The sequence below is a fragment of the Hemitrygon akajei genome, chromosome 3, assembly GCF_048418815.1.
Source record: "Hemitrygon akajei chromosome 3, sHemAka1.3, whole genome shotgun sequence".
Taxonomy (NCBI): domain Eukaryota; kingdom Metazoa; phylum Chordata; class Chondrichthyes; order Myliobatiformes; family Dasyatidae; genus Hemitrygon; species Hemitrygon akajei.
Genome location: NC_133126.1, coordinates 101,356,152 through 101,382,397, shown reverse-complemented (window position 1 = coordinate 101,382,397; position 26,246 = coordinate 101,356,152). Strand labels below are relative to the sequence as shown.

General features: G+C 39.6%; 1 protein-coding gene across 4 annotated transcripts in view; it reads left to right on the top strand.

The window, feature by feature from the left end:
* The window catches only part of stard9 (StAR-related lipid transfer (START) domain containing 9), a 438,377-nt gene that overhangs the window by 247,735 nt on the left and 164,396 nt on the right, over positions 1-26,246 (top strand). The window contains exons 11-13 of one of the 4 annotated variants that reach the window (XM_073040494.1): positions 207-304; positions 3,220-3,411; positions 14,838-14,935. In XM_073040494.1, the coding sequence (XP_072896595.1) occupies positions 207-304; positions 3,220-3,411; positions 14,838-14,935 (388 nt within the window). Of the gene's footprint in view, positions 1-206; positions 305-3,219; positions 3,412-14,837; positions 14,936-15,911; positions 15,985-26,246 lie in introns of those variants that run through there. The other 3 variants (XM_073040495.1, XM_073040497.1, XM_073040496.1) reach the window with 3 other exon arrangements.

Genomic DNA, 26,246 nt, shown 5'->3' with positions numbered 1-26,246 from the left:
TGAATCATCTTCACAAATGAATCAAAAATGGAATCAATCATTTTTTGATCTAAAGTTTTGATGTAGTCATCATGAAAATTTTAATAATAAAGTATGGAATTCTGCCCTCTGCTGGCTGAGATGCAACTAGAATGTATTGAGAAACCATCCAGTTACATGCAACAAAAGAACCTCCTCCTTTTTCCAATTTAATTGGTGTCTTACAGTGAAAGAGCAGATCCAAATTACTCCAAGGACAGGATCACAGAAGGATCAAACATTAACAAATCACTGGTCACTTTGGGAATAGTCATCTCCACTTTAGGTAAGATGTTGCAGCAGGTCTGCAATACTGTCATATATCAAAGTCAAATTCAAAGTAGATTTAATATCCAAGTATGTATTTTTCACCATATACAACCCTGAGATTCATTGTCTTGTGGGCACTTCACAGTAAATACAAAGACTTGCAATAGAAGCAATGAAAGACTGAATACATTGAAATTGACAAACAACTAATATGCAAAAGACAACCAACTGTAAATACAAAAGGAAGATAATAATAAAAAATAAGCAATAAATATTGAGAACATGAGATGAAAGGGCTTGAATGTAACTCCATTGGTGTGGGAACTGCTCAGTGATAGGACGAGTGAGATTGAATGGTTTGATCTGATGATTGAGAGCTAATAACTGCTCCTGAACCTGGTGGTGTGGGTCCTGAAACTCCTGTATCTCCTTCCAGATGGCAGCAGCGAGAAGAGAACATGGCCTGGGTGGTGGAGGTCCTTGATGATGGATGCTGCTTTCTTGTAGCAGCAGCCCATGTAGATGTGCTTAATTTGGGGAGGGCTTTACCTGTGATGGACTGGGCTGTATCTACTACTTTTTGTGGGATTTTCCATTCAAGGCCATTAATGTTTTCATACCAGGCTGCGATACAACCGGTCAATGTACTCTCCAACACCATTCTATGGAAGTTAGTTAAAGTTTTAGATGACATGCCAAATCTTCACAAACTTCTGTTAAAGTTGGGACACTGCCTTGCTTTCTTTGTAATGGCACTTACATACTGGACCTAGGATAACACCGAGGAATTTAAAGTTGTTGACCCTCTTACTTCTGATCTCCCAATAAGGACTGGCTCTAGACCTTCAGTTGCTCCTCCTGAAGTCAATAATCAGCTCCCATATCTTGACATTGAGTGAGAGGTTATTGTTGTGGCACCGTTCAGCCAGATTTTCGATCTCCCTTCTTTAAGCTAATACGTCACCGCCTTTGATTTGACCAATAAAAGTGGTTGTCAGCAACCTTAAATATAGCATTGGAGCTGTGTTTAGCCTGAATCTATCCACATAGAAGCAGGAAAACACTATTAAAATATCATAGAACCATAGAAGTTTACAACACAGAAGCCAGGCCCCTGCATCCTGTCTTGTCCATAATGACCTTGAAGTCGATCTGCACTAATCCCATTCAACTGAATCATGCCTTTCCTATCCAAGTATATGCCTTTTAATTATTATAATTGTAACTGTGTTTGTTACCTCATCTAGCAGGTTGTTTCAAATATTCATTACCTTCTTTGTGAAATACTTGTCAGAACTCTTTTAAGTTTCTCCCCTCTCACCTTAAACTGTACCTTTCAGTTGTAGGCTCTTCTGCTCTGGGGAAATAGACACTGGCTATCTATTGTATATAGCCCTTCCTAATTTTATAGCCTCTACAAGGTCACCGTTCTGTCTCCAGACTAATTGAGTTCTCCTTATAATTACAGCCCTTCATTCTAGGCAACATCCTGGTAAATATTTTCTTCACTCTCTCTATTGCTTCCTTATCTTTCCTGTCGTGTACACAGTAAGTTCCATCTAACCGATTTTTGTATAATTACAACATGGCATCCCAACTCTTAAACTCAAATCCCTCATGTTGTAAATACAGATGTACCAAATGCCTTTTTCATTACCCTATCATGTCATCACTTTCAAAGCTGTGCAGTTTCCACCCCAAGGTTTCTCCGTAGATCAGAGCTCCTAAAGTCTCTACTATTCACTCCGTTCAGTGCACCAGAACTTTGGATCCAGTTCACCTCAGATCCTCTGTGCTTTAACCCTATCTCACACTTGTCAGGATTAAATTCCACCTGCTACCGCACCACTCAATTTCCACACTGCTCTATCTATATCCTTGGGTAACATTCTACAGCTCTTATCAATTTTTATGTTGTCTGCATATTCCCTATGTTCTGGCCCAAGTCATTTATATACATAAAAAGGGATTCTTCAGATGCTGGAAATGTTGAGCAACACACACAAAATGCTGGAGGAACTCTGCAACTCAGGCAGCATCAATGAAAGGCAATGAACAGTCAATGTTGTGGGCCAAGACCCTTCATGGGGCTGGAAAAGAAGGGGCAGAAACCACTGATTGTCACACCAGTTGTTAAAGGATTCCATTCAGGAAAAACACCCATTTACCTGCCTTCTATCTTGCAGCCAATTTTGGATCCAGTACACCTTTGTTCCTTTGTACTTTAACTTCTGACCAGCTGATCATACAAGACTTCGTCAGAAGCCTTGCACTGTCTACCTTCCAGCCTTCTTCATTCTCTTTGGTTACTTCCTTTAAAAAAAAACTAAATCAGATTTATGAGACATAATTCTTCCTGTACTAAACCATGCTGACTCTTAATCAGCCTGTGCTTTTGAAATGAACCTAAATCTTACTCTTTAACATCTTCTTGTATAATTTCCCTACCATTGACGTAAGGCTCACTAGCCTATGGTTTCGAAGTATTTTTGTAGTGCCCATTTTGGACAAGGGGTATATATATAGCAATCCTCCAGATTCTGGTATCTCACCTGTGGCTAACAAGATCCAGAAATCTCCATCAGAGCCCAGCAGTCTCCTCTCTTACACCCCTTAGCATCCTGAGGTAGATACTGTCTGGTCCTGGAAATTTATCCACCTTAGTGAACTCCATTATTTCTAACACTGCTTTCTTACCCCTGATTAAACCTTCAGTATCCTTTGTGAACCAGGTTTCCCAAAGCTTGTCATCTTTGTCTCTTACGATTCAGAGACATTCTGACTCCTACTTCTTATAAACACTTTTAAACAACTCCAACTTATTAGATATTATTTAGAATGTTCTGATGTAGCATGTTCTTTATTGAATAAGGCAATGTGACTGAATCCTATTTAAGTATTTTGTGATGTATTTTGCTTTGAATTGTGCAGCACAAAATTCCCAGATATCCAGTAGCTATCAGAGTATAAATACTGTAATGAGTGAAGGAGACAGTGGGAGCCATTCCAGTGCATCCTCAGGGAGCAGCAGGCGCCAGTATTATGTTCCTTACCGAGATTCTGTCCTCACCTGGCTTCTCAAGGACAGCCTTGGAGGGAATTCTAAAACAATCATGATTGCAAGTGAGTATTGTGTTCTTTTCTAAAAGGTATTAATTTTATTTATGTGGCTAGATACTCTAAATATGTACACACTTTTCATGAATTCTTTTAAGTAAAATAGTTTTGTTTGTATATTGACTTGTGAAGAACAAACATTGAACAAACAGTACAGCACGAGAACAGATCCACTACGTCTATGGTGACTATGTTTTCACTTTAAACTGCACATGGTCTATATCTCTCCGTGTAAATTTTCATGTACCTGTTTAAATATTGCTATTGCATCTGTTTACACTACCTCCCCTGATCCACCCACTGAAATACTGCTGAAGCAGGACCATGGCGAAAACCATCACCCTGGTGCTACATTCATCTCTAGATAGTCTGGTTAACAACGACACCTATGTCAGACTTCTAATTATTGACTTTGGCCCTGACTTGTATAATATAATTACAACTTTCTAGATCTGGGACTCAGCACCTTCCTCTGCAGCTGGATCCTTGATCTTTTGACCACAGACTGCAATCAGTAACACCTTCAGCATGATTATCCTATACACTGATGTCACACAAGGTTCAGTCCTCAGCCCCTACTTTACTCCCTGTATACCTGAGAGAGTGTGGTCAGTTTCTGCTCTAACTACAATACAAGTTTGCAGATGATACCACTGTAGTGGGCGTATCTCAAATAACAATGAGTCGGAGTACAGGAAGGAGATGAAGAGGCTAGTGACATGGTATCACGGCAACAATCTTTCCCTCAATGTCAGCAAAACAAAAGAACTGCTCATTGACTTCAGAAAGTAGGTTGGGGTATCCTGTCTATATCAATGGTGCTGAGGTGGAGATGCTCAAGATTCAAGATTGTTTAATGTCATTTCCTGTACACACATGTAAAGGAGAATGAAATAATTGTTACTCCAGATCCAGTGCAGCACCACAAAAGCACAAAAGATAAACAACAGAATAATAATAGAATGATAAATATAAATGTATAAGATAGCTATTTATATAGATTGATTGTATGTCCATAAAGCAATCTTGGCATAGGAGTGTCTGTACATAAGGTGATTGACAGGCATTAATAAAGTAGTGGTGGTTGGGGCTGTGGAGTGGGGTAGGCTTGTAGGTGAGGTGTAAATCAGCCTTACTGCTTGGGAAAAATGACTGGTTTTGAGTCTGGTGTTCCTAGCATGGATGCTACGTAGCCTCCTCCCTGAAGGAAGTGGGACATACTGTCCACGATAGAGTGAGTGGGATTCTTCATGCAATACTGGCCCTTTTCCATAAGACATAGGAGCAGAGTTAGGCCATTCGGCGCCTCGGGTCTGCTCTACCATTTCAACATGGCTGATCAATTACCCTCTTAACCCCATTCTCCTGCCTTCTCCCTGTAAACTTTCACACCCTGACTAATCAAGAACCTATCAACCACCACCTTAAATCCACCCAATGAATGATCTGGCCTCCACAGCTACCTGTGGTAATGAATTATACAGATTCACCATTCTCTCGTTAAAGAAATTCCTCCTCATCCCTGTTTTAAGTAGATGTCCCTCTATTCTAAGTCTGTGCTCTCTGGCCTGAGACTCCTTGACCATAGGAAACATCCTTTCCATATCCACTCTACCTAGGTCTTTCAACATTCAGTAGTTTTCAATGAGATCCTCTCCTCATTTTTTCTAAATTCCAGCAAGTAAAGGCCCAGAATATCAATCAGTCCTCATATGATGAGCTTTTCATTCTGGAATAATTGTTGTGAACCTCCTTGGAATCCTCTCCAATGTCATCACATCCTTTCTTAAATAAGGGGCCTAAAACTGCTTGCAGTACTCCAAGTGAGGCCTCAGCAGTGCCTTATAAAGCCTCAACATTACATCTTTGCTTTTATATTTTAGTCCTCTCTAAATAAATACTAGCAGATTTATCAGGCAAGATTTTCCCTTAAATCATGCTGACTTTGGCCTATTTTATCATGTGCCTCCAAGTACCAGGAAACCATATCCTTAACAATTGACTCACATCTTCCTAACCACTGACATCAGGCTAACTGGCCTATAGTTTCCTTTCTCCTACCTCCCTCTCTTCTTGAAGAGTGGAGTGACATTTCTACTTTTCCAGTCTCTGGAAACATTTAAGAATCTAGAGATTCTTGAAAGATCATGACTATGGCAGAGGTGATCATAATATGATTGGATTCATACAGCAATTCGAGAGGGAGAAGCATAACTCACATGTATCAGTACCACAATGTAATAAAGAGATGAGAGAGGAGCTTGCCCAGGTGAATTGGAGGAGGATACTGGTGAGGATGTTGGCAGAGCAGAGATGGCTGAAATTTCTGGGAATAGTTCACAAGGCACAGGATAGATATGTCCCACAGAAAAAGTTGTTCTCAAATGGCAGGGGTAGGCAACCATGGTTGACTAGGGAAATTAAGGACTGCATAAAAGCCAAGGAAAGGGCAGCAAAAGTGAGTACTTTTAAAGTACTTTTGGGAAGCTTTTAAAATCCAACAAAAGGCAACTAAAAAAGCTATAAGAAGGGAAGAGATCAAATATGAGGGCAAACTAGCCAATAATATAAAGCAGTTTACTAGAAGTTTTTTTTCAGTTATATAAATAGTAAAAGGGAGTTGATATTGGACCACTGGAAAATGATGCTGGGGAGGCAGTAATGGGGTCAAAGAAATGTCAGGTGAACTTAATGAGTACTTTGCGTCAGTTTTCACTGTAGAAGGCACTTGCAGTGTGCCAGAGGTCCGTGACTATCAGAGAGCAGGAGTGAGTGCCTTTGATACTACAAAAGAAAAAATGCTAGGCAAACTCAAAGGTCTTAAGGTGGATAAATCACCTGGACCAGATAGACTACATCCCAGAGTCCTGAGAGAGGTTGCTGATAAAAGATACATTGGTCGTGATCTTTCAGGAATCACTTGATTCTGACATGGTCCTGGAGGACTGAAAAGTTGCAGATGTCACTCCACTCTTTAAGAAGGGAGGAAGGCAAAAGAAAGGGAATTATAGGCCAGTTAGCCAGTTAGCCTTTCCCAACCTCAGTGGTTGGGAAAGTGTTGGGGTCTATTATTAAGGATGAAGTTTCTGGGTACTTGGAGACTAATGATAGAATAAGTCAGTCAGTATGGTTTCTGTAAAGGGAAATATTGCCTGACACATCTGTTAAGAGTTATTTGAGGAAGTGACCAGCAGGGTGGACAAAGGAGAGGCAGTGAATGTTATTTACTTGGATTTTCAAAAGGCATTTGATAAGGTGCCACATGTGAGGCTGCAAATCCTATGGCGTTACAGGAAAGATACTGGCATGGATAGAGGCATGTCTGACAGGCAGGAGGCAGTGAGTGGGAATAAAAGGCGCTTTTTCTGGTTGGCTGCCAGTGACTAGCGGTGATCCTTAGGGGTTAGTATTGGGACCGCTACTTTACACATTGTTTGTCAATGATTTTTAGATAATGGTATTGATGGCTTTGTGGCAAAATTTGCAAATGATATGAAGATAGGTGGAGGGGTAGGTAGTGCTGAGGAAGCAATGCAATTGCAAGGAGGACTTAGACAATTTGGAAGAATGGGCAAAATGGTGGCAGATGGAGTATAGTGTTGGGAATGTATGATAATGCATTTCAGTAAAAGGAACAACAGTGCAGACTATTATCTAACTGGGCAGAAAATTCAAATATTCAACGGTGCAGAGGGACTTAGGAGTCCTCGTGCAAGACTTGCAGAAGATTGATTTACAGGTTGAGTCTATGGTAAAGAAGGCAAATGCAAAGTTGGCGTTTATTTCAAGGGGTATTGAATATGAAAGCAGGAGATAATGGCTTTAATAAAGGCACTAGTCAGGCCACACTTGAAGTATTGCCAACAGTTTTGGGCCTCAGAAAGGATGTGTGATCATTGGAGAGAGTCCAAGGGAGGTTAACAAGGATGATTTTGGAAATGAAGGGGTTAACGTATGAGGAGCATTTGGCAGCTTTGGGCCTGTACTCACTGGAATTTAGAAGAATGCGGGGGGATCTCATTGAAACCTACTGAATTTTGAAAGGACTAGATAAGGTGGATGTGGAGATGATGTTTCCTTTGGGTGGGGGTATCCAGAACCAGAGGGCACTCTGTCAAATTAAGGCATGACCTTTTAGAACAATGGTTAGGAGGTTTTTTTTTAGCCAGAGAGAGGTATGGTGAGAAGGCAGGTTATGGGATTGAGTGGAATCCGGGATCAGCTATGATTGAATGGTGGAGCAGAGTCAATGGGCTGAATGGCCTAATTCTGCTCCTATGTCTTGTGGTCTTATGGTCTAATGCCTCCTCTATCTCTTCATCTCCCTCTTTCAGAACCCTTGAATGTAGTACATTTGGTCCAGGTGACTTATCTATCTTCAGACCTTTCAGTTTCCCAAGTACCTTCTCCCTTGGAATAGTTACTGCACACACTTCATGGCCCTAAGGTTTCCTTTTCTTTAAGCTCCCGAATCAAATCCAGTTCATTACACAACACCCAATCCAGAATCGCTGATTCCCTAGTGGGCTCAACCACAAGCTACTCCAAAAGGCTATCTTCTAGGCATTCTACAAATTCTCTCTCTTATTATCCAGCACAAATCTGATTTTCCCAATCTAGCTGCATATTGAAATTCCCCATGACAATTGTAACATTGCCCTATTGACCTGCTTGGATGCCTTTATCTAACTTCAATCAGGGTCTTTTTACTCTTGCAGTTCCTTAATTGTACCCACATTGATTCTACCATTCAATGCTATGTCACCTCTTTCTATGCTTTTATTTTTTACCAATAGAGCCAAGTCACTCCCTCTGCCTACCCACCTGTCCTTTCAATACAATGTGTATCCTTGGATGTTAAGTTCCCAACTATGATCTTCTTTCAGCCACAACTCATTGATGCCCACATCATACGCACCAATCTCTAACTTGCACTACAAAATCATTTACTTTATTCCATATACTGTATGCATTCACCAGCAACTTTCTGTATACATGTCCTTGATAGCGAGTAGGCTGGTGCTGATGATGCATCAGGTAGTTTTGAGTACCTGTTGTAGAGCCTTGCTGTCCACCGCAGTGTAGTTTCTGTACCTAAAAAGCTACCAAGATGTGGCTTTTTAGGATGTTCTCTATTGTGCATGTGTAGAATGACGTGAGCATTAATGTGCAAAGTCCAACTCTCTTCAGCCTCCTCAGAAAGCAGAGGCATTGCTGAGCTTTCCTGATTGTGTAGGTTGTGTGAAATATACACTTACAGGAGTTTGAAACTGCTCACAGTTCCCATTGCTGTGCTGCTGATGTAAAGGTGGGTATGAGTGACGTGAGTTCTCCTGAAGTCAATAACCATCTCCTTTGTCTTGTTAACATTAAGGAAGAGGCACCAGGCTTCAAGCTGTTCCACCTCCTTTGTGTAGGCCATCTCATCTTTGTTGATGAGCCCCACCACTGTTGTGTCATTGGCAAACTTGACAATGTGGTCTTCAAGTTCCTAGGTGTAAATATCATTAGTAGGTTGTCTTGGTCCAACCACATAGGCAATGTGCCAAGAAAGCTCTATTCCTCAGAATAGAGGAATTCTATTCCCTGTTAACCTTCACCAATTTTTCTAGATGGAGTATCCTTTCTGCCAAAGATGACAAGAAGTTATAGAGTTGTAGACACATCCCAGTCTTTCACAAAAAACAGCCTCCCTTTCATTGGTTCTGTGTACACTTCATGCTACCACAGGAAAGCAGTCAACATAATCAAAGTCTCCTTCCACCCTAGTCATTCCATCTTCTGGGGCAGAAAGTACAAAAACTTATAAATGTGTCCCACCAAGCTCAAGGACAGCTTTACCTTGCTGTTCTAAGACTCTTGAATGGATCTGTTGTATAGTAAAGATGAACTCTCAGTCAACCTGTTTGTGGCCTTGCATCTTATTTGTCTACTTGCACTGCACTTTCTCTGTAACTGTAATTTGTTTGGAATGATCTGTCTCGATGGCATGCAGAACATTTCTCATTGTATCTCAGTACACGTGCTAATAATGAATCAATTACCAATGTACATGTAAGTACATGTAAGTGCTTGTTATATGGTTATATAGGAATGGAGGGTTATGGGCTGAGTGCAGGTTGGTGGGACTAGGTGAGAGTAAGCGTTCGGCATGGACTAGAAGGGCTAAGATGGCCTGTTTCTGTGCTGTAATTGTTATATGTTAGATGGTTATACCCACCAGTCCCTGTGTGTCTATTGAAAAAACTCCTTTAAATTTCCCCTCTCTCACTTTAAACCTATGCCCTCAGGTATGAAACATCACCATCCTGGGAAACAACTGATTGATTGTTCTTTGGAGCTATATGTGCTTTTGCACTGAAAGCTCAGATGTCATGACATTGAAGGTGCATGACTAATCATCAAGTCTTGCCCACATTCTCCAAGACTACGTACAGACATTCTCTGTCCCTCCCACTTGCTAGGGTTAGTGGAACAGGAACAGGTTCTCCAGCCCAGCTGGTCTATGCCAACTAAGATGCCCATCCAAGTCCCATTTGCTAGTGTTTGGCAAGTAGCCATCTCAACCAATCCATGTACCTATATAACTGTATTCTAGAAGTTGTTAGTGTACCTGACTGAACACTTCCTCTGGCAACTCATTTCACATCTATACCTTCCTTTTTGTGTGTTTTAAAAAAATTGCCCCTCAAAAGGGTGAGTCTTCCCCTTCTCGCCTTAAACCCATGTCTTCTAACTCTTTATTTTCCCAACTCTGGGTAAATATTGTGCATGTTCACTCGATCTATGTCTCTCATAATTTTATACTTCTCGATAAGATCATCTCTCAGTCTGCTACACTTTACTGCATAAAATCCTTGCCTATCCCTATAACTTGGCCCCTCAAGTCCTGCCAACATCTTTGCAAATCTTTTCTGAGCTTTTTAAAGTTTAATAACTTATTTCCTCTAGTAGGGCAACCAAAACTGAAGACAGTAGTCCAAGTGTGGCCTCACCAGCACTTTATAGGTCTACACCATGACATCCCAACTTTTATACTCAGTGCTCTGACTGATGAAGGCCAGCGTGCCACAGGCCGCTTTTACCACTCCAAGTGCTGTGGCTCAGCTTTTAAGGAACCATAAGATATAGGAACAGAATTAGGCCATTCGGCACATTGGATCTGCTCCACCATTTCATCATGGCTGATCAATTTCCCACGCAATTCCATTCTCCTGCCTTCTCCCTTAATCAATAAACTATCAACCTCCACCTTAAATCCATCCAATGACCTGGCCTCCACAGCTACCTGTGGTAATGAATTACACAGATTCACCACTCTCTGGTTAAAGAAATTCCTCCTCATCCCTGTTTAAATAGACATCCCTCTATTCAGAGGCTGTGCCCTCTGGTTCTGGACTACCCCACCAACGGAAACATCTTCTCCACATCCATTCTATCTAGGCCTTTCAATATTTGATAGGTTTCAATGAGATCCCCCCCCGCCCCCCCATTCTTCTAAACTGCAGCAAGTACAATCCCGGAGCTATCACATTCTCTTCATGTGTTATCCCTTATATTGCTGGAATCATTCTAATGAACCTCCACTAGGCCATCTCCAATGCCAGCACATCTTTTCTTAAAACTGCCCAAAGTGCAGTATGACCAATGTCTTACAAAACCACAGAATTACATTCTTGCTCATATTCTAGTCCTCTTGAAATGAAAGCTAACATTACATTTGCCTTCCTTACCACTAACTTAATCTGCAAGTTAAACTTTAGGGAATCCTACCCAAGGACTCCCAAGTCCCTTTCACCTCTGATTTCTTAATTTTTTCCCCGTTTAGAAAATAGTCTGCGTTTTTATTGCTTCTACTAAAGTGCATGACCATACACTTCCCTATACTATACTCCATCTGCCACTTCTTTGTCTATTCTCTCAATCTATCTAAGTCATATATGTCAAACTCAAGGCCCGCGGGCCAAATCCGGCCCGCGGTGGAATTATCTTTGGCCCACGAGATAATATCTAATTACTATTAAAGCTGGCCCCAGTAATCGAAGCGCCTATGGCGTATGATATGGCTAATGCTGAGTTTATTCAGGTACCAGGTTTTCAGGGTTTTTAGTGTTTATTCGGCAGTCTTCTTCATAAGAAACGGAATTTGTAAAGTGAAACACTTTGTAGTTATAGCAGAGACTGAGACACATGAGAGCAGGCTGAAAAAACGGAGGCAACGAAAGCTGCGTTCGCACGCGTCCGACTGATCCGGCCCGCATGAAGCTGCATTTTGCTCAATCCAGCCCGTGACCTAAAATGAGTTTGACACCCCTGATCTAAGTCTTTCCACGGATTCCCAGCCCCTCCACCTACCTTTGTATCACTGCAACTTAGCCACAAAACCATCAAAACTGACATCCAAATCATTAATATACAATTTGAAAAGAAATGTTCTCAATGCCAACCTCTGGAGAATGCTAGTCAACAGCAACTAACCAGAATAGACCCCCGTCATTTCCACTCTTTGCTTCCTGCCACTCAGCCATTTTTCTATCCATTCTAGTGTCTTTCCTGTAATACCATGGACTCTTATCTTTTTAAGCAGCCGCATGTGCGGTACCTTGTGAAAATCCAAGTAAACAACTCTCCTTTGTCTATCCTGCCTTTTATTTCTTCAAAGAGCTCCAACAGATTTCTCAGCAAGATTTTCCCTTGGGGAAATCTTGGCTGATTTTATCATATGGTTTTAAGTACCCCGAAACATAATTCTTAATAATTAAAGTCAGGGTAACTGGCCTATAATTTCCTTTCTTCTGCCTCCCTCCCTTCTGAAAGAGTGGAGTGACATTTGCAATTTTCCAGACCTCTGGAATCATTCCAGAATCTAGCGATTCCTGAAAGATCATTACTAATGCCTCCACAATATCTTCATCTACCTCTTTCAGAACTTTGGAGACTTTTTCCAAGCACTTTCTCCTTAGTAACAGCAATTACACTCACTCCTGCCCCCTGACACTCTCAAATTTCGATCATACTGTTAGTCTGTTGCTGTGAAAACTGATGCAAAATATTTAAGTTTCTCTGCCATTTCTTTGTTACCTCTCTTGTGTTATTTTCCTGTGGTCCAATATCCATGCCTGCCTCTCGTTTGCTCTTTATATATCTGAAAAATCATTTAGTATTCTCTTTTATATTATTGGTTAGCTTATCTTCATATTTCATCATTTCTCCTTTTGACTTTTTCATTGCCTTCAGTTGGTTTTTAAAAGCTTCCCAATTCTTCTTCTCACTAATCTTTGCTATATTATATGCCCTCTCTTTTGCTTTTATACTGTCTTTGACTTCTCTTGTCAACCATGGTTGGCACATCGTCTCTTTAGAATAATTCTTCATCTTTGAGATATATCTATCCCATGCCTTCTGAAGTGCTTTCAGAAACTCCAGCCATTGCTGTTCTCCCATCATCCCTGATAGAGTCTCCTTTGAATCAACTTTGGTCAGCTCCTCCCTTAAGCCTCCGTAATTCCCTTTACTCTACTGTTATACTTAAACCTCTGGCTTTATCTTCTCTCTGTCAAACTGCCTCCTTAGCATTCCTTTACCTTGAGCACCCTAATCAAATCTGGTTCATTACACCATGCATTTCCCCTACTGTGCTCGACCACAGGCTGCTTTAAAAAGCCATCTCATAAGCATTCTACAACTTCCCTTCTTGAACCATGTACTTCAACTCCAATCTTTCTCTATTCTACAACACTACCCAGGGCCCTGCTGTTCACTGTGAACGCCTAACCCAGATTTGACTTTACAAAATGTAACATCTTGCACTTATCCAAATTAAACTCCATTTGCTATTCTTTGACCTACGGAGGTAGAACGGAGATGAGGAGGAATTTCTTTAGCCAGAGAGTGGTGAATCTGTGGTATTTGTTGCCACAAGCAGCTGTGGAGGCCAAGTCTTTATATTTATTTAAGGCAAAGGTTGATAGATTCTTGATGAGTCAGGGCACAAGGGGATAGAGAGAGAGGCAGGAAATTGGGGCTGAGAGGAAAGTTGGATCAGCCATGATGAAATGATGGAGCAGATTCAGTGGCCAATGGCCTAATTCTGCTCCTATATCTTATGGTATTGTGGTATTACTCAACTAATCACATCCAAGTAAGTTTGATAACCATCTTCACTGTTCACTATACTATCTATTGTAGTGTCATCTGCAAACCTATTAACCATTCTTATTCAATTATTGATACAAATGGCAAACAACAATGGATCCAGCACTGACCCATTAATCAAAACATTCGATACAGGCGTCCAGTCCGTGAAATAACCTTCCACATCGCCTTCAGCTTCCTGCTGTGAAGTCAGTTATATATCCAATTAGCCAATTCTCCCTGGATTCCATGTGATCTAACTCTCAGAGCAGCTTACCAAGTGGAACTTTGTCAAAGATCATCCTAAAGCCCATAAAGACCATCCCAACTACCCTGCCCTTATCAACCTTCTATGTAATTCAAAAAACTCAGTCAGGTTTGTAAGGTGTGATCTCCCACACATAAAGTTGTGCTGAGTAATCCTAATCAACCCCTATCTTCCCAGATGCTTATGTATCTTATCCCTCAGAATCCTCTCCAACTATAGATGTTAGGCTTACTGCTCTATATTTCCCAGCTTTTATTTGGAGCCCCCTTAAATAAGCATAATATTCACCACTCTTCAGTCTACTGGCTCCTCAATGATTAACTTCCCTTTGTTATTTGTTTTACCTCTTTCATATTTCTGATTTCAATATGATTTTGGAAGTCAGGCAATAAAACGAGCTGGGTACGATTAATGTAAATGGATGCTGATGGTTGGGGCAGATGCAGTGGGGGAATAGACCTGTTTCTGTGGGGGAATAGACAAGTTTCCTTGCTGTACCTCTGTATGAGTCTGAGGCCATTTGGCCTACTGAAACTATGCTAACTCTTGAAAGAATCCCATGTCACAAATTTGTATGGAGTTCAAGTGCTTTCTGATGCTCATACAAGAGGTTCAATTCATAACACTTCTCTTGGCCATGCAGTGGTTCTTGTCCATGTGTTCACTCATTCAATCAACCCTTGTATTCAGAACAATACCATTTCAGATCCTGGCTTGACCATGAGATGTCACGAGGGATGTAAGAAGTGGCACTCTTAATTAGGTGGAAATAGATTTTTCTGGATTATTGTAATTATTACAGTTGCATGCTTTTCTTTGTGACAGTGTTTTACATTACCGCTATAGTGCATTTACTGTAGTATTTTGTAGCTGTAGACATTTTTTTAAAATTCCGAAACTGGGATTGACCCATTTCTGTTATTTACTGCTATGGTTGTCCATTTTCCAATTTTTCTTTTACAGTTAAGTTGCAGTTCTTTTGTTTTTCATGATTAATATTCTCATCATAATGTTCATATTTTGATGACAGCAATCTCACCTGCAAGCACCAGTTACACCGAAACTATCAGCACTTTACGATATGCAGCACATGCAAAGAATATCGTCAACAAACCACATGTGAATGAGGTGGGAATACAGTAATCATTTGAAATGAGTGCATTTAATGTGCTTTTATTTAAAGTAGCAACTACTCTTGATTAAATGGGTTGATTTGCTGATTAATGAAGAGCTGAGTTTTGCAATGCAGGATCAAAGTACAGTTCTTGAGTTATTGACATATCTTGAAGTGGAGAAGAAATGTCAGGCTCATTTCCATTCCATGGTCACACTTTAAAAACAAATGTTGGGATTAGGCTATCCTGGCTTTTGAACTTGTCTGGCCTTTCAAAATGATCATGGCTAATCATCCAAAATCAGTGCCTTTACCTGCTTTCCTCCATGTACTTTGAATCTCTTTGGCCATTAATATATATCTAACTTCTTGAATACATTTAATGTTAGCCTCAATTGGTTCTGTTGTGGAGAATTTTACAGATTCCCCACCCTCTGAGAGAAGAAGTTTATCTTCATTTCAGTTCCATATGGCCTGTCCTGAGGCTGGAATCCCTGATTCTGGGTTCCTCCACTAGCAAGAATGTACTTCCTCTATTATCTGCCCAGCCTCGTCAGTATTTTATAAATTTCAGTGAGGTCTCCTCTTATTCTTCTGAACTCCTGCAAATGCAATCCAAATTGCCACATTCTCTTCCCATTTGTCAGTCCTGCCATCCCAGGAGTCAGACTGCTGAACCCTCAGTGCATTCATGACAGCAATATCATTTATCACCTGAATTGAAAATTAAATGTATTCTCTCAAGGCAACTAGACAGTTTTGCTCCTGTCCTCGGCCGGGGAGGGCGAGGTGTAGGTAGAGTCACATATCCAAAGGAAAATAAGTTGTTTGAGTAAACATAGCATGTATGGATATAATAAAACATGAGAGGAATGCCAGGCTGATTGCATCTATTTTGGTGCAAGGAGTATGGCTTGCAATATAGATGAACTGACAGCATTGATTAGTAGTTTGGTATAAGATATTGTTATTATTTCATAGACTTGTTGAACAAATTGCAAGACTGGCAATTCAAGATACCAAGATGTGATATCTTCAGGCATAACAGGAGAGTGAGGAAAAGGTGCATAAAACAAAAGTGACATTTGCAAAGATGAGCGCATCAAGCTTGAACAAAAAAAGAGTATCACTTTTTGTGCTTTATACTACAGGCCTCTTAATAGTCATTTGTAGATAGACAAACTTAATATAGGCAAATCAAGAAGTGTAGGCATTAATTGGGTAGTAGAAGGAGATTCCAAAATGCATAATATAAGCTGGGATCCCTGTAGGGTGAAAGACTTGGAGGGTATGAAATCTTTGAAGTGTATCCAGGAGAATATTGAGCTATTTTGTTGGAGGTTTGGGTGGCTGGGTGGAGCTGCATCTCTATCAAAGGTGGTGTAATGCACTGCTTGCTGCACTAGCCTGTAGACCACCCTTGGGCAAGGTGTAGCACCTGCTTAGACTCCAATCAGGGTCATATGAAGCCATGGGAGCAGGTGGTGGATATCACAATTTCTGGTTATGCGAGCACTAATGCCAGGCAGACAATCTGTGAAGAGTATTGATAATGGCTGGGGTTACACATTTTGTAAAGACACTGCCCAGAAGAAAGCAATGGGAAACTACTTCTGTAAAATTTGCGAAGAACTATCATGCTCATAGCCCATGATTGCCCACGTCATACGTCACGGCACATAATAATGATGTTGGTGGTCCCAAAACAGAAGCTGCAGAATCAGAATCAGGTTTATTATTGTTAGCATGTGTCCTGAAATTTGTTAACTTAGCAGCGGCAGTCAATGCAATACATGATTATATTGAAAGTAAAAGTGTTACGTATTCGGGCAACAATAATATAGATGAGTTAGGCAAGGGGTATTATAACGAATAACACGTTTATTAAACACTGATAACAAACCCCCTTCAAATGTAAACAAACCCAAACAATGATCCGAGCTCAGCTGGTCAGACAGTTCTTAATAGCTTTGCAGTCTCAAACAGTCTTTAAAGTAGTATTGAAAAAAACTCAGTTCTCTAAAGCGATATGCCGAATGAAAGCAGTATTTTAAAACGATATGCCGACAGTTCAAAAGCTCACGGTACTTTTAAAAGGAGAGACTTTTTAAAGCGATTTAAATTCTCTTCCACGTCGATGTCCTTCGATTCCCAGCGTCGAACTCCCACGTCGAATTTTATTAAATATAACAACTTAAAGTGACTGACCTCTCTTCCACACTATTCTCAAACCCTTTCTGGTCATCCCAGGGGTCAACAGCGAGAATAGTCAACGAAATCCTTCCGAATGAGGATCAAACAAGGTCGAAGTCAATCCATCGAAAATCGATTCTTCTCGATCTCCAAACTTCACTCTCCATCAGCAAAGAAACCGTTGGCTCTGACCTTTTAAACTTTAGGCATTATATAAAACTTCATTTTTAACTAAACTGCGTCATCCTTTTAAATCACGCAGTGACATGAAGTCATCTTGGCAAATCCAGCCACGAACTGCCCCACCCGACAGGGTGGGTCTTCCTTTTATACCCTGTAGAAAAAACCTGTCACATGACCTCTACTGGCGGGAAAATGACATCACTCCACCATTACCTCATGTCCAGTATAACTTCAACCCCAGTCACGTGACAAGGGTACCACTGTCACGTGTCACGGGTACGTAACACCTCCCTCCAAAAAAAACATTTTTGGTCTATCAAGAACAAAAATTTTTAACAATTACTTACAAAAAAAAAACAAATGTATAAATCATATAACATACACAATATACAATACAGTAGGAGTGTTACAATAAAAAAAAACCACTCCAAAAAAAAACCATTGTACATTCAACATCGAGATAGACAATCAGCAACCACATTATCTTTACCTTTAATATGAGTTATAACAATATTGTACTCTTGTAACATCAAACTCCAATTTAACAATCTTCTGTTTTTGTTTTTCATCTTACTCAGAAAAACTAACGGATTATGATCAGTGTAAACAATAAGTGGTTTTTGAGTTGTACCAACATATACCTCAAAATATTCCAAAGCTAAAACAAGAGATAACAATTCTTTCTCTATTGTTGAATAGTTTCTTTGATGCTTATTAAATTTCTTAGAAAAGTAAGCTACTGGATGATCAACCTCATCACCCTCATTCCTTTGCATCAATACTGCTCCCGCAGCTTCATCACTGGCATCCACAGCTAATGAAAAAGGTTTTTCAAAGTCAGGTGCCTTAAGCACAGGTTGTTCACATATCATTGCTTTCAATTTTTCAAATGCTTCCTGACAAAACACTGTCCACACAAACTTTACATTCTTCTGCAGAAGGTTAGTTAATGGAAGGGCAACATTAGCAAAATTCTTACAAAATTTTCGATAATATCCTACCATTCCCAAAAACCTTCTGAGAGTTTTTTTCCCCGTCGGAGTGGGAATTTCTAAAATTGCCTGAACTTTTGCCTGAACAGGAGCTACCTTACCTTGACCTACAACATAACCAAGGTAAGTCACAGTAGCATGTCCAAATTCACTCTTGGCTAAATTAATAGTCAAGTTAGCTTTTGAAAGCTTTTCAAACAATTTCTCCACCGCAATTATATGTGCTTCCCAAGTATCATTTCCTGTCACTAAATCATCAATATAAGCATCAGTATCTTTCAATCCCTGAATCACAGAATTAATCATCCTCTGAAAAGTACCTGGCGCATTCTTCATCCCAAATGGAAGAACATTATACTCATATAACCCAGATGGAGTTACAAATGCAGAAATCTCTCTACCTCTGTCCGTTAGTGGAACACACCAATACCCTTTTAATAAATCAATCTTTGTAAGGAACTTTGCTTTTCCAACCTTATCTACACAATCATCTACTCTAGGAATTGGATATGCATCTGTTTTCGTTACAGCATTCACCTTTCTATAGTCCGTACAAAACCTAATACTACCATCAGGTTTTGGCACCATAACACATGGCGAACTCCAATTCGAGTTAGAATGTCTAATAATATCATTCTCTAACATATATTCAATTTCCTTCTCAGCAAGTTCACATTTTTCCATGTTCATCCTATATGCATGTTGTTTAATAGGTTTGGCATCTCCAACATCTACATCATGTGAAGCTATAGTAGTCCTTCTCGGAACATCTGGAAACAAATCCTTATACTTAAAAATCAATTCCTTCATCTGTTGTTTCTGCTCTAGCTGTAAATGTGCTAATTTCTCATCCATATTTTCCAAAATAGTCGAATTAGGTAACCTAACGGAAACAATGTTAGATTTAGAATGAAAGTCAGATGAATCATCTATCATGTTCCCAGTTAAATCCAACTCATTCTCACTAACCACAACAGTCACAGTATCAGATTGTTTCTCAAAATATGGTTTAATCATATTTATGTGGCAAAGTTGTGTTGACCTTCTACGATCTGGAGTTTTTATTACATAATCCACATCATTAACTCTAGACACAATTTCATAAGGTCCATGAAATCTAGCTTGTAAAGGATTTGTCTGCACTGGGAAAAAAACCAACACCTTATCTCCAGGCTTAAACATCCTCATCCTAGCTTCCTTATCATACCAAGTTTTCATTTTCTCCTGAGCCAACTTTAAATTTTCCTTGGCTAAGCTACAAGCTCTATGTAACCTGTCCTTAAATTTCAAAACATAGTCCAACAAATTAGTATGCACTTCCTTACTAATCCACTGTTCCTTCAATAAAGCTAAAGGTCCTCTAACTCTATGCCCAAACACAAGTTCAAATGGACTAAACCCTAAAGATTCCTGTACCGATTCCCTTACTGCAAATAAAAGTAAGTTTATACTCTCATCCCAGTCACTTTCATTCTCCACACAATATGTCCTAATCATATTCTTGAGAGTAGAATGAAACCTCTCCAAAGCACCTTGCGATTCTGGATGGTATGCAGACGAAGTAATTTGCTTAGCTCCCAATTTATAAACTATCTGTTGAAACAATCCAGACATAAAATTACTACCTTGATCAGTTTGTATTTCCTTAGGCAATCCAAAATAAGTAAAGAATTTTATAAGAGCCTTCGTCACAGTTTTAGCTTTTATATTCCTAAGTGGTACGGCCTCTGGAAACCTAGACGAAGTACACATGATAGTCAACAAATACTGATAACCAGTTTTTGTCTTTGGTAATGGACCAACACAATCTACAATAACTTTAGAAAACGGTTCACCAAATGCTGGAATAGGTTGTAATGGAGCTACTGGTGTAACCTGATTTGGTTTACCCACAATCTGACAAGTATGGCACGTCTTACAAAACATCGCCACATCTTTTCTTAAACCAGGCCAGTAAAAATGTTTTAAAATCTTGTCCACAGTTTTCCTTACCCCTTGATGTCCACCTAAAGGCACACTATGAGCTAAAGTCAAAATCTCATTCCGATAAACTTTAGGAACAACTACCTGATAAACAACATTCCATTCCTCACTTGCAGGAATTGTAGGCGACCTCCACTTCCTCATCAACACTCCTTTTTCCAAGTAATATCCTACTGACACCTTCTCAATTTCACTACTTAGTAAAGCTTGTTCCCTTAATTTTATAATCTCAGGATCTCTATTCTGCTCTGCTATCATCTCCTTCCGAGACAAAGATAAATCTTCATAGTCAGACTTACTCCCAGAATCTTGTTCAAACAACGAAGGTAAGAAAGTTTCTGACACATCCTCAAAACTCGAATCCTGAGTTGAACAGTCATGAGTAACAACCTCATTCTGCACATCAATTTTTTTAGCCATAGCTCTAGTCACAACACAGGAAAAATCTGTGTTAAAATTCACCTCAGGTACCTCTGACTCCATTGTCAAATGCACTTCAGGAAAAACTTGTCCACCTGCCAAGTCATTACCTAACAATAAAGAAATACCCTTCACAGGTAAGCTATGCTGTAATCCTACCTTAACAAATCCTGTAACTAACCCTGACTTTAAATTTACTTCATGTAAACGTACAGGCATAAAATCACTTCCAACACCTCTTATGTAATTTACCTCACCAGTATCACTCTTTTCATTAAACTTCAACACACTATCTAACATCAGTGATTGAGAAGCTCCAGTATCCCTAAGAATTTTTATTGGCACCAGAGTAGATCCTTCTTTCAAGGATACAAACCCTTCAGTTATAAAATGATCATATCCCTTTCTAACTTTGTCAGACTCTAAAAAATCCTCATTTGTGTTTACCAAACCCTGTAACTTTACAGGTGCTTCAGTATGTTGCACACAAGCATCTGGAACTGCTTCCTTCTCTTTCTTTTTCAATTTGAAACAGTTAGCTATTACATGGCCAGGCTTCTTACAATAGTTACAAATAAGACCAAACTGTCTTTCCTTCACAGGTTTTCCTTCCTCCTTACCTCTCTCATTAACCTCTAATTTAATTTCTGATTTACCTTGAGTCTCCATATTATTTCTCCTCTTAAAAATTCTACCCTGAGGAAATTTATTCTTATGGATTAAAACATACTCATCAGCTAATCTAGCACAGTCCTGCAATTTATCAGTATCCCTCTCATTTAAGTAGGTCCTTACTTCAACAGGAATGCTTCTTTTAAATTCCTCCATTAAAATCAGCTCTCTCAATGTCTCATAGTCCCCATTTACACTTTTAGAAGAAACCCATCTCTCAAAACACATAGCTTTATCACAGGCAAATTCCACATAAGTCTTTTCCACAGACTTTTTCAAACTCCTGAATCTTTCCCTGTACGCTTCTGGGACCAACTCATACGATTTGAGAATATTTTCCTTCACAATATCATAATCTAATGCTTGCGCAGCAGTTAAAGCTGTGTAAACGTGTCGTGCCTTTCCTTTGATTACACTCTGTAATAACACTGACCATTTATCTTTCGGCCACTCTGACATCCGAGCAATAGTTTCAAAATGTTGAAAATATCTCTCCACTTCTGTTTCACTAAATGGAGGGACCAATTTAATTTCCTGGCTAGCAACAAACGGTTTTTTAGAATCAGCAGACTTTTCTACAGACCTTAATTTCTCCATTGCATATTCAAAATCCCTCTGCTTTTGTTCAATTTCCAATTTACACCTTTCTAACATCATTTGTTCAATTTGCAACTGCATCTCCAGATTACTTATTGGAAACGATTCTAAAATCGATTCTTCAAAATGACCCGAAGCCACAAAATGTGTTGCTATCTTTCTCTGTATTACAGCTTTTGAAGTAGTTGGCAAAATCCCTTTAAGATGCAACCGATTAGCAAGTTCAGAGACTTCAGTTTTTTTCGCCTTCACTAACAAATCCGCGTCTGGCGAATCCAGAAACTCATCAATATTCATCGTTGCCGAATACCACTCACAAGCCAATCAAACAAAAAAAAATCGAGCAATCCCCGTTACCAAAACACCAATTCAAAATTCAAAAAACTGTTTAAACCCAAATAATTCAATTCCGAACGAAGCCCCCATATTTATGTTACGTATTCGGGCAACAATAATATAGATGAGTTAGGCAAGGGGTATTATAACGAATAACACGTTTATTAAACACTGATAACAAACCCCCTTCAAATGTAAACAAACCCAAACAATGATCCGAGCTCAGCTGGTCAGACAGTTCTTAATAGCTTTGCAGTCTCAAACAGTCTTTAAAGTAGTATTGAAAAAAAACTCAGTTCTCTAAAGCGATATGCCGAATGAAAGCAGTGTTTTAAAACGATATGCCGACAGTTCAAAAGCTCACGGTACTTTTAAAAGGAGAGACTTTTTAAAGCGATTTAAATTCTCTTCCACGTCGATGTCCTTCGATTCCCAGCGTCGAACTCCCACGTCGAATTTTATTAAATATAACAACTTAAAGTGACTGACCTCTCTTCCACACTATTCTCAAACCCTTTCTGGTCATCCCAGGGGTCAACAGCGAGAATAGTCAACGAAATCCTTCCGAATGAGGATCAAACAAGGTCGAAGTCAATCCATCGAAAATCGATTCTTCTCGATCTCCAAACTTCACTCTCCATCAGCAAAGAAACCGTTGGCTCTGACCTTTTAAACTTTAGGCATTATATAAAACTTCATTTTTAACTAAACTGCGTCATCCTTTTAAATCACGCAGTGACATGAAGTCATCTTGGCAAATCCAGCCACGAACTGCCCCACCCGACAGGGTGGGTCTTCCTTTTATACCCTGTAGAAAAAACCTGTCACATGACCTCTACTGGCGGGAAAATGACATCACTCCACCATTACCTCATGTCCAGTATAACTTCAACCCCAGTCACGTGACAAGGGTACCACTGTCACGTGTCACGGGTACGTAACAAAAGAAATAAGTAAATAAATTAAAGTATTTATGTGTATTTTGAATAGTTAGATTAAAAATAGTGCAAAACAGAAATAATATACAGTGCCTATAAAAAGTATTCACCCCCTTTGGAAGTTTTCATGTTTTATTGTTTTACAATACTGAATCACAGTAAATTTAATTTGGCTTTTTTGACTCTGATCAACAAATAAGACTATTTCATGTCAAAGTGAAAACAGATCTCTACAAAGTGATCTAAGTTAATTACAAATATAAATCACAAAATAATTGTTTGCATAAGTATTGCCCTTTAATAGGACATAACAAATCACTTGTGCAGTCATTTGGTATTAGAAATCATAATTGGTTAAACAGAGATCTCTTGTGTGCTGTCAAGATATTTCAATTGATTGTAGTAAAAATACACCTGTATCTGGAAGATCCAACTGCTGGTGAGTCAGTATCCTGGCAAAAACTACACCATGAAGGCAAAAGAACACTCCAAGCAACTCCACAAAAATGGTATTAAAAAGCACGAGTCAGGAGATGAATACAAGAAAATTTCCAAGTCACTTAACATCCTTTGGAGTACAGTTAAGTGAATCATCAAGAAATGGAAAGAATATAGCACAGCTGTAAACCTGCCGAGAGCAAGCCATCCTCAAAAACTGAGTGACCATGCAAGAATGGAACTAGTGAGGGAGGCCACCAAGAAAACTATGACAACTCTGGAAGAGTTACCAACTTCAGTGGCTGAGATGGGAGAGACTGTGCATACAACAACTGGTACCCGTGTGCTTCACCAGTCGCAGATTTATGGGAGAGGGGTAAAGAGAAAGCCACTGTTGAAAATAAAACTCACAAGAAATCTCTGTAAGAGTTTGCTAGAAGGCATATGGGAATCTCTGAGGTTAGCTGGAAGAAGGTTCAATGATCTGATGAAACCAAAATTGAGCTTTTTGGCTATCAGACTAAATGCTATGTTTGGCATAAACCGAACACCGCACATCATCAAAAACTCACCAACCCTACTGTGAAGCATTGTGCTGGCTATATCGTGTTGTGGGGATGCTTCACTGCAGCAGTCTCTGAAAGGCTTGTGAAGATAGAGGGTGAAATAAATGAAGCAAAATACAGGGAAATCCTGGAGGAAAACCTAATGCAGTTTGCAAAAGAACTGCAACTTGGGAGATTTGTTTTCCAGCAAGATAATGACCCAAAGCAAAAAGCTTACACAAGAATGGCTTAAAAACAACAAATATCCTGGGTCAGAGTCCAGACCTCAATCCAACTGAGAATTTGTGGCTGGACTTGAAAAGGACTGTTCACTGATGATCCCTGTGCAATCTGACAGAGTTTGAGCAGTTTTGTAAAAAAAATGGTGAAAAAATTGCAGTGTCCAGATGTGCAAAGCTGATAGAGATCTATCCACACAGACTCAAAGCTGTAATTGCTATTAAAGGTGTATCTACTAAATACTGACTTGAAGGCAGTAAGTAATTATGCAATGAACTATTTTGTGTTTAATAGTTGTAAAAAATTTAGACCAATTTGGAGAAATTTGTTTTCACTTTGACACAAAAGTGTTTTTGCTGTTGATAGTTTCAAAAAAGCCAGAATAAATCCTCTGTGATTCAGTTTTGTAAAGTCAATAAAATATGAATACTTCTGGGGATGGGGGGGGGGGGGGTGAGGGAAAGCAACAGAATACTTTGTATAAGCACTGTATATTGGAAAAAAAGTGAGGTAGTGTGGACGAAGGGTCTTGGCCCGAAACGCTGATTGCTGGTTTCCACGGATGCTGCTCAAACTGCTGAGTTCCTCCAGCTTGTTGTACATGTTGATCTCTCCTGTACACCCTCTTACCTCCATCTGAGATCCTGCTAACAATAGTTGTATCATCAGCAAATTTATAGATGGCATTTGAGCCATCTAACTGTGCCTAATCCTAGTTAATGTAACTGGGCAGGGGTATGAAGCATCATCAGGAGAGTACTTTGGAAATGATCACCATCACTCTGTAGGTTTTTTTTAAATGTATTTTTTTATTGAGGTTTAATATCAAACATACATTTCCATAAGATGTATTTCAGACATTGTACATATATATCATATAATCATATATATCACAAATCTCCACAAAGTATTTATCTGAGGTATACACTTATAGAAAAGAGTGGAAAGAAAAAACAAGCAAAAGGAAAGAACTATGTGCAAGTAACCATATAACATATAACAATCACGGCACGGAAACAGGCCATCTCGGCCCTCCTAGTCCGTGCCGAACTCTTAATCTCACCTAGTCCCACCTACCCGCACTCAGCCCATAACCCTCCACTCCTTTCCTGTCCATATACCTGTCCAATTTTACCTTAAATGACACAACTAAACTGACCTCTACTACTTCTACAGGAAGCTCATTCCACACAGCTATCACTCTCTGAGTAAAGAAATACCCCCTTGTGTTTCCCTTAAACTTTTGCCCCCTAACTCTCAAATCATGTCCTCTCGTTTGAATCTCCCCTACTCTCAATGGAAACAGCCTATTCACGTCAACTCTATCTATCCCTCTCAAAATTTTAAATACCTCGATCAAATCCCCCCTCAACCTTCTAGATGAATAGATACCTAACTTGTTTAACCTTTCTCTGTAACTTAAGTGCTGAAACCCAGGTAACATCCTAGTAAATCGTCTCTGCACTCTCTCTAATTTATTGATATCTTTCCTATAATTCGGTGACCAGAACTGTACACAATATTCCAAATTTGGCCTTACCAATGCCTTGTACAATTTTAACATTACATCCCAACTTCTGTACTCAATGCTCTGATTTATAAAGGCCAGCGTTCCAAAAGCCTTCTTCACCACCCTATCTACATGAGACTCCACCTTCAGGGAACTATGCACTATTATTCCTAGATCTCTCTGTTTCACTGCATTCCTCAATGCCCTACCATTTACCCTGTATGTTCTATTTGGATTATTCCTGCCAAAATGTAGAACCTCACACTTCTCAGCATTAA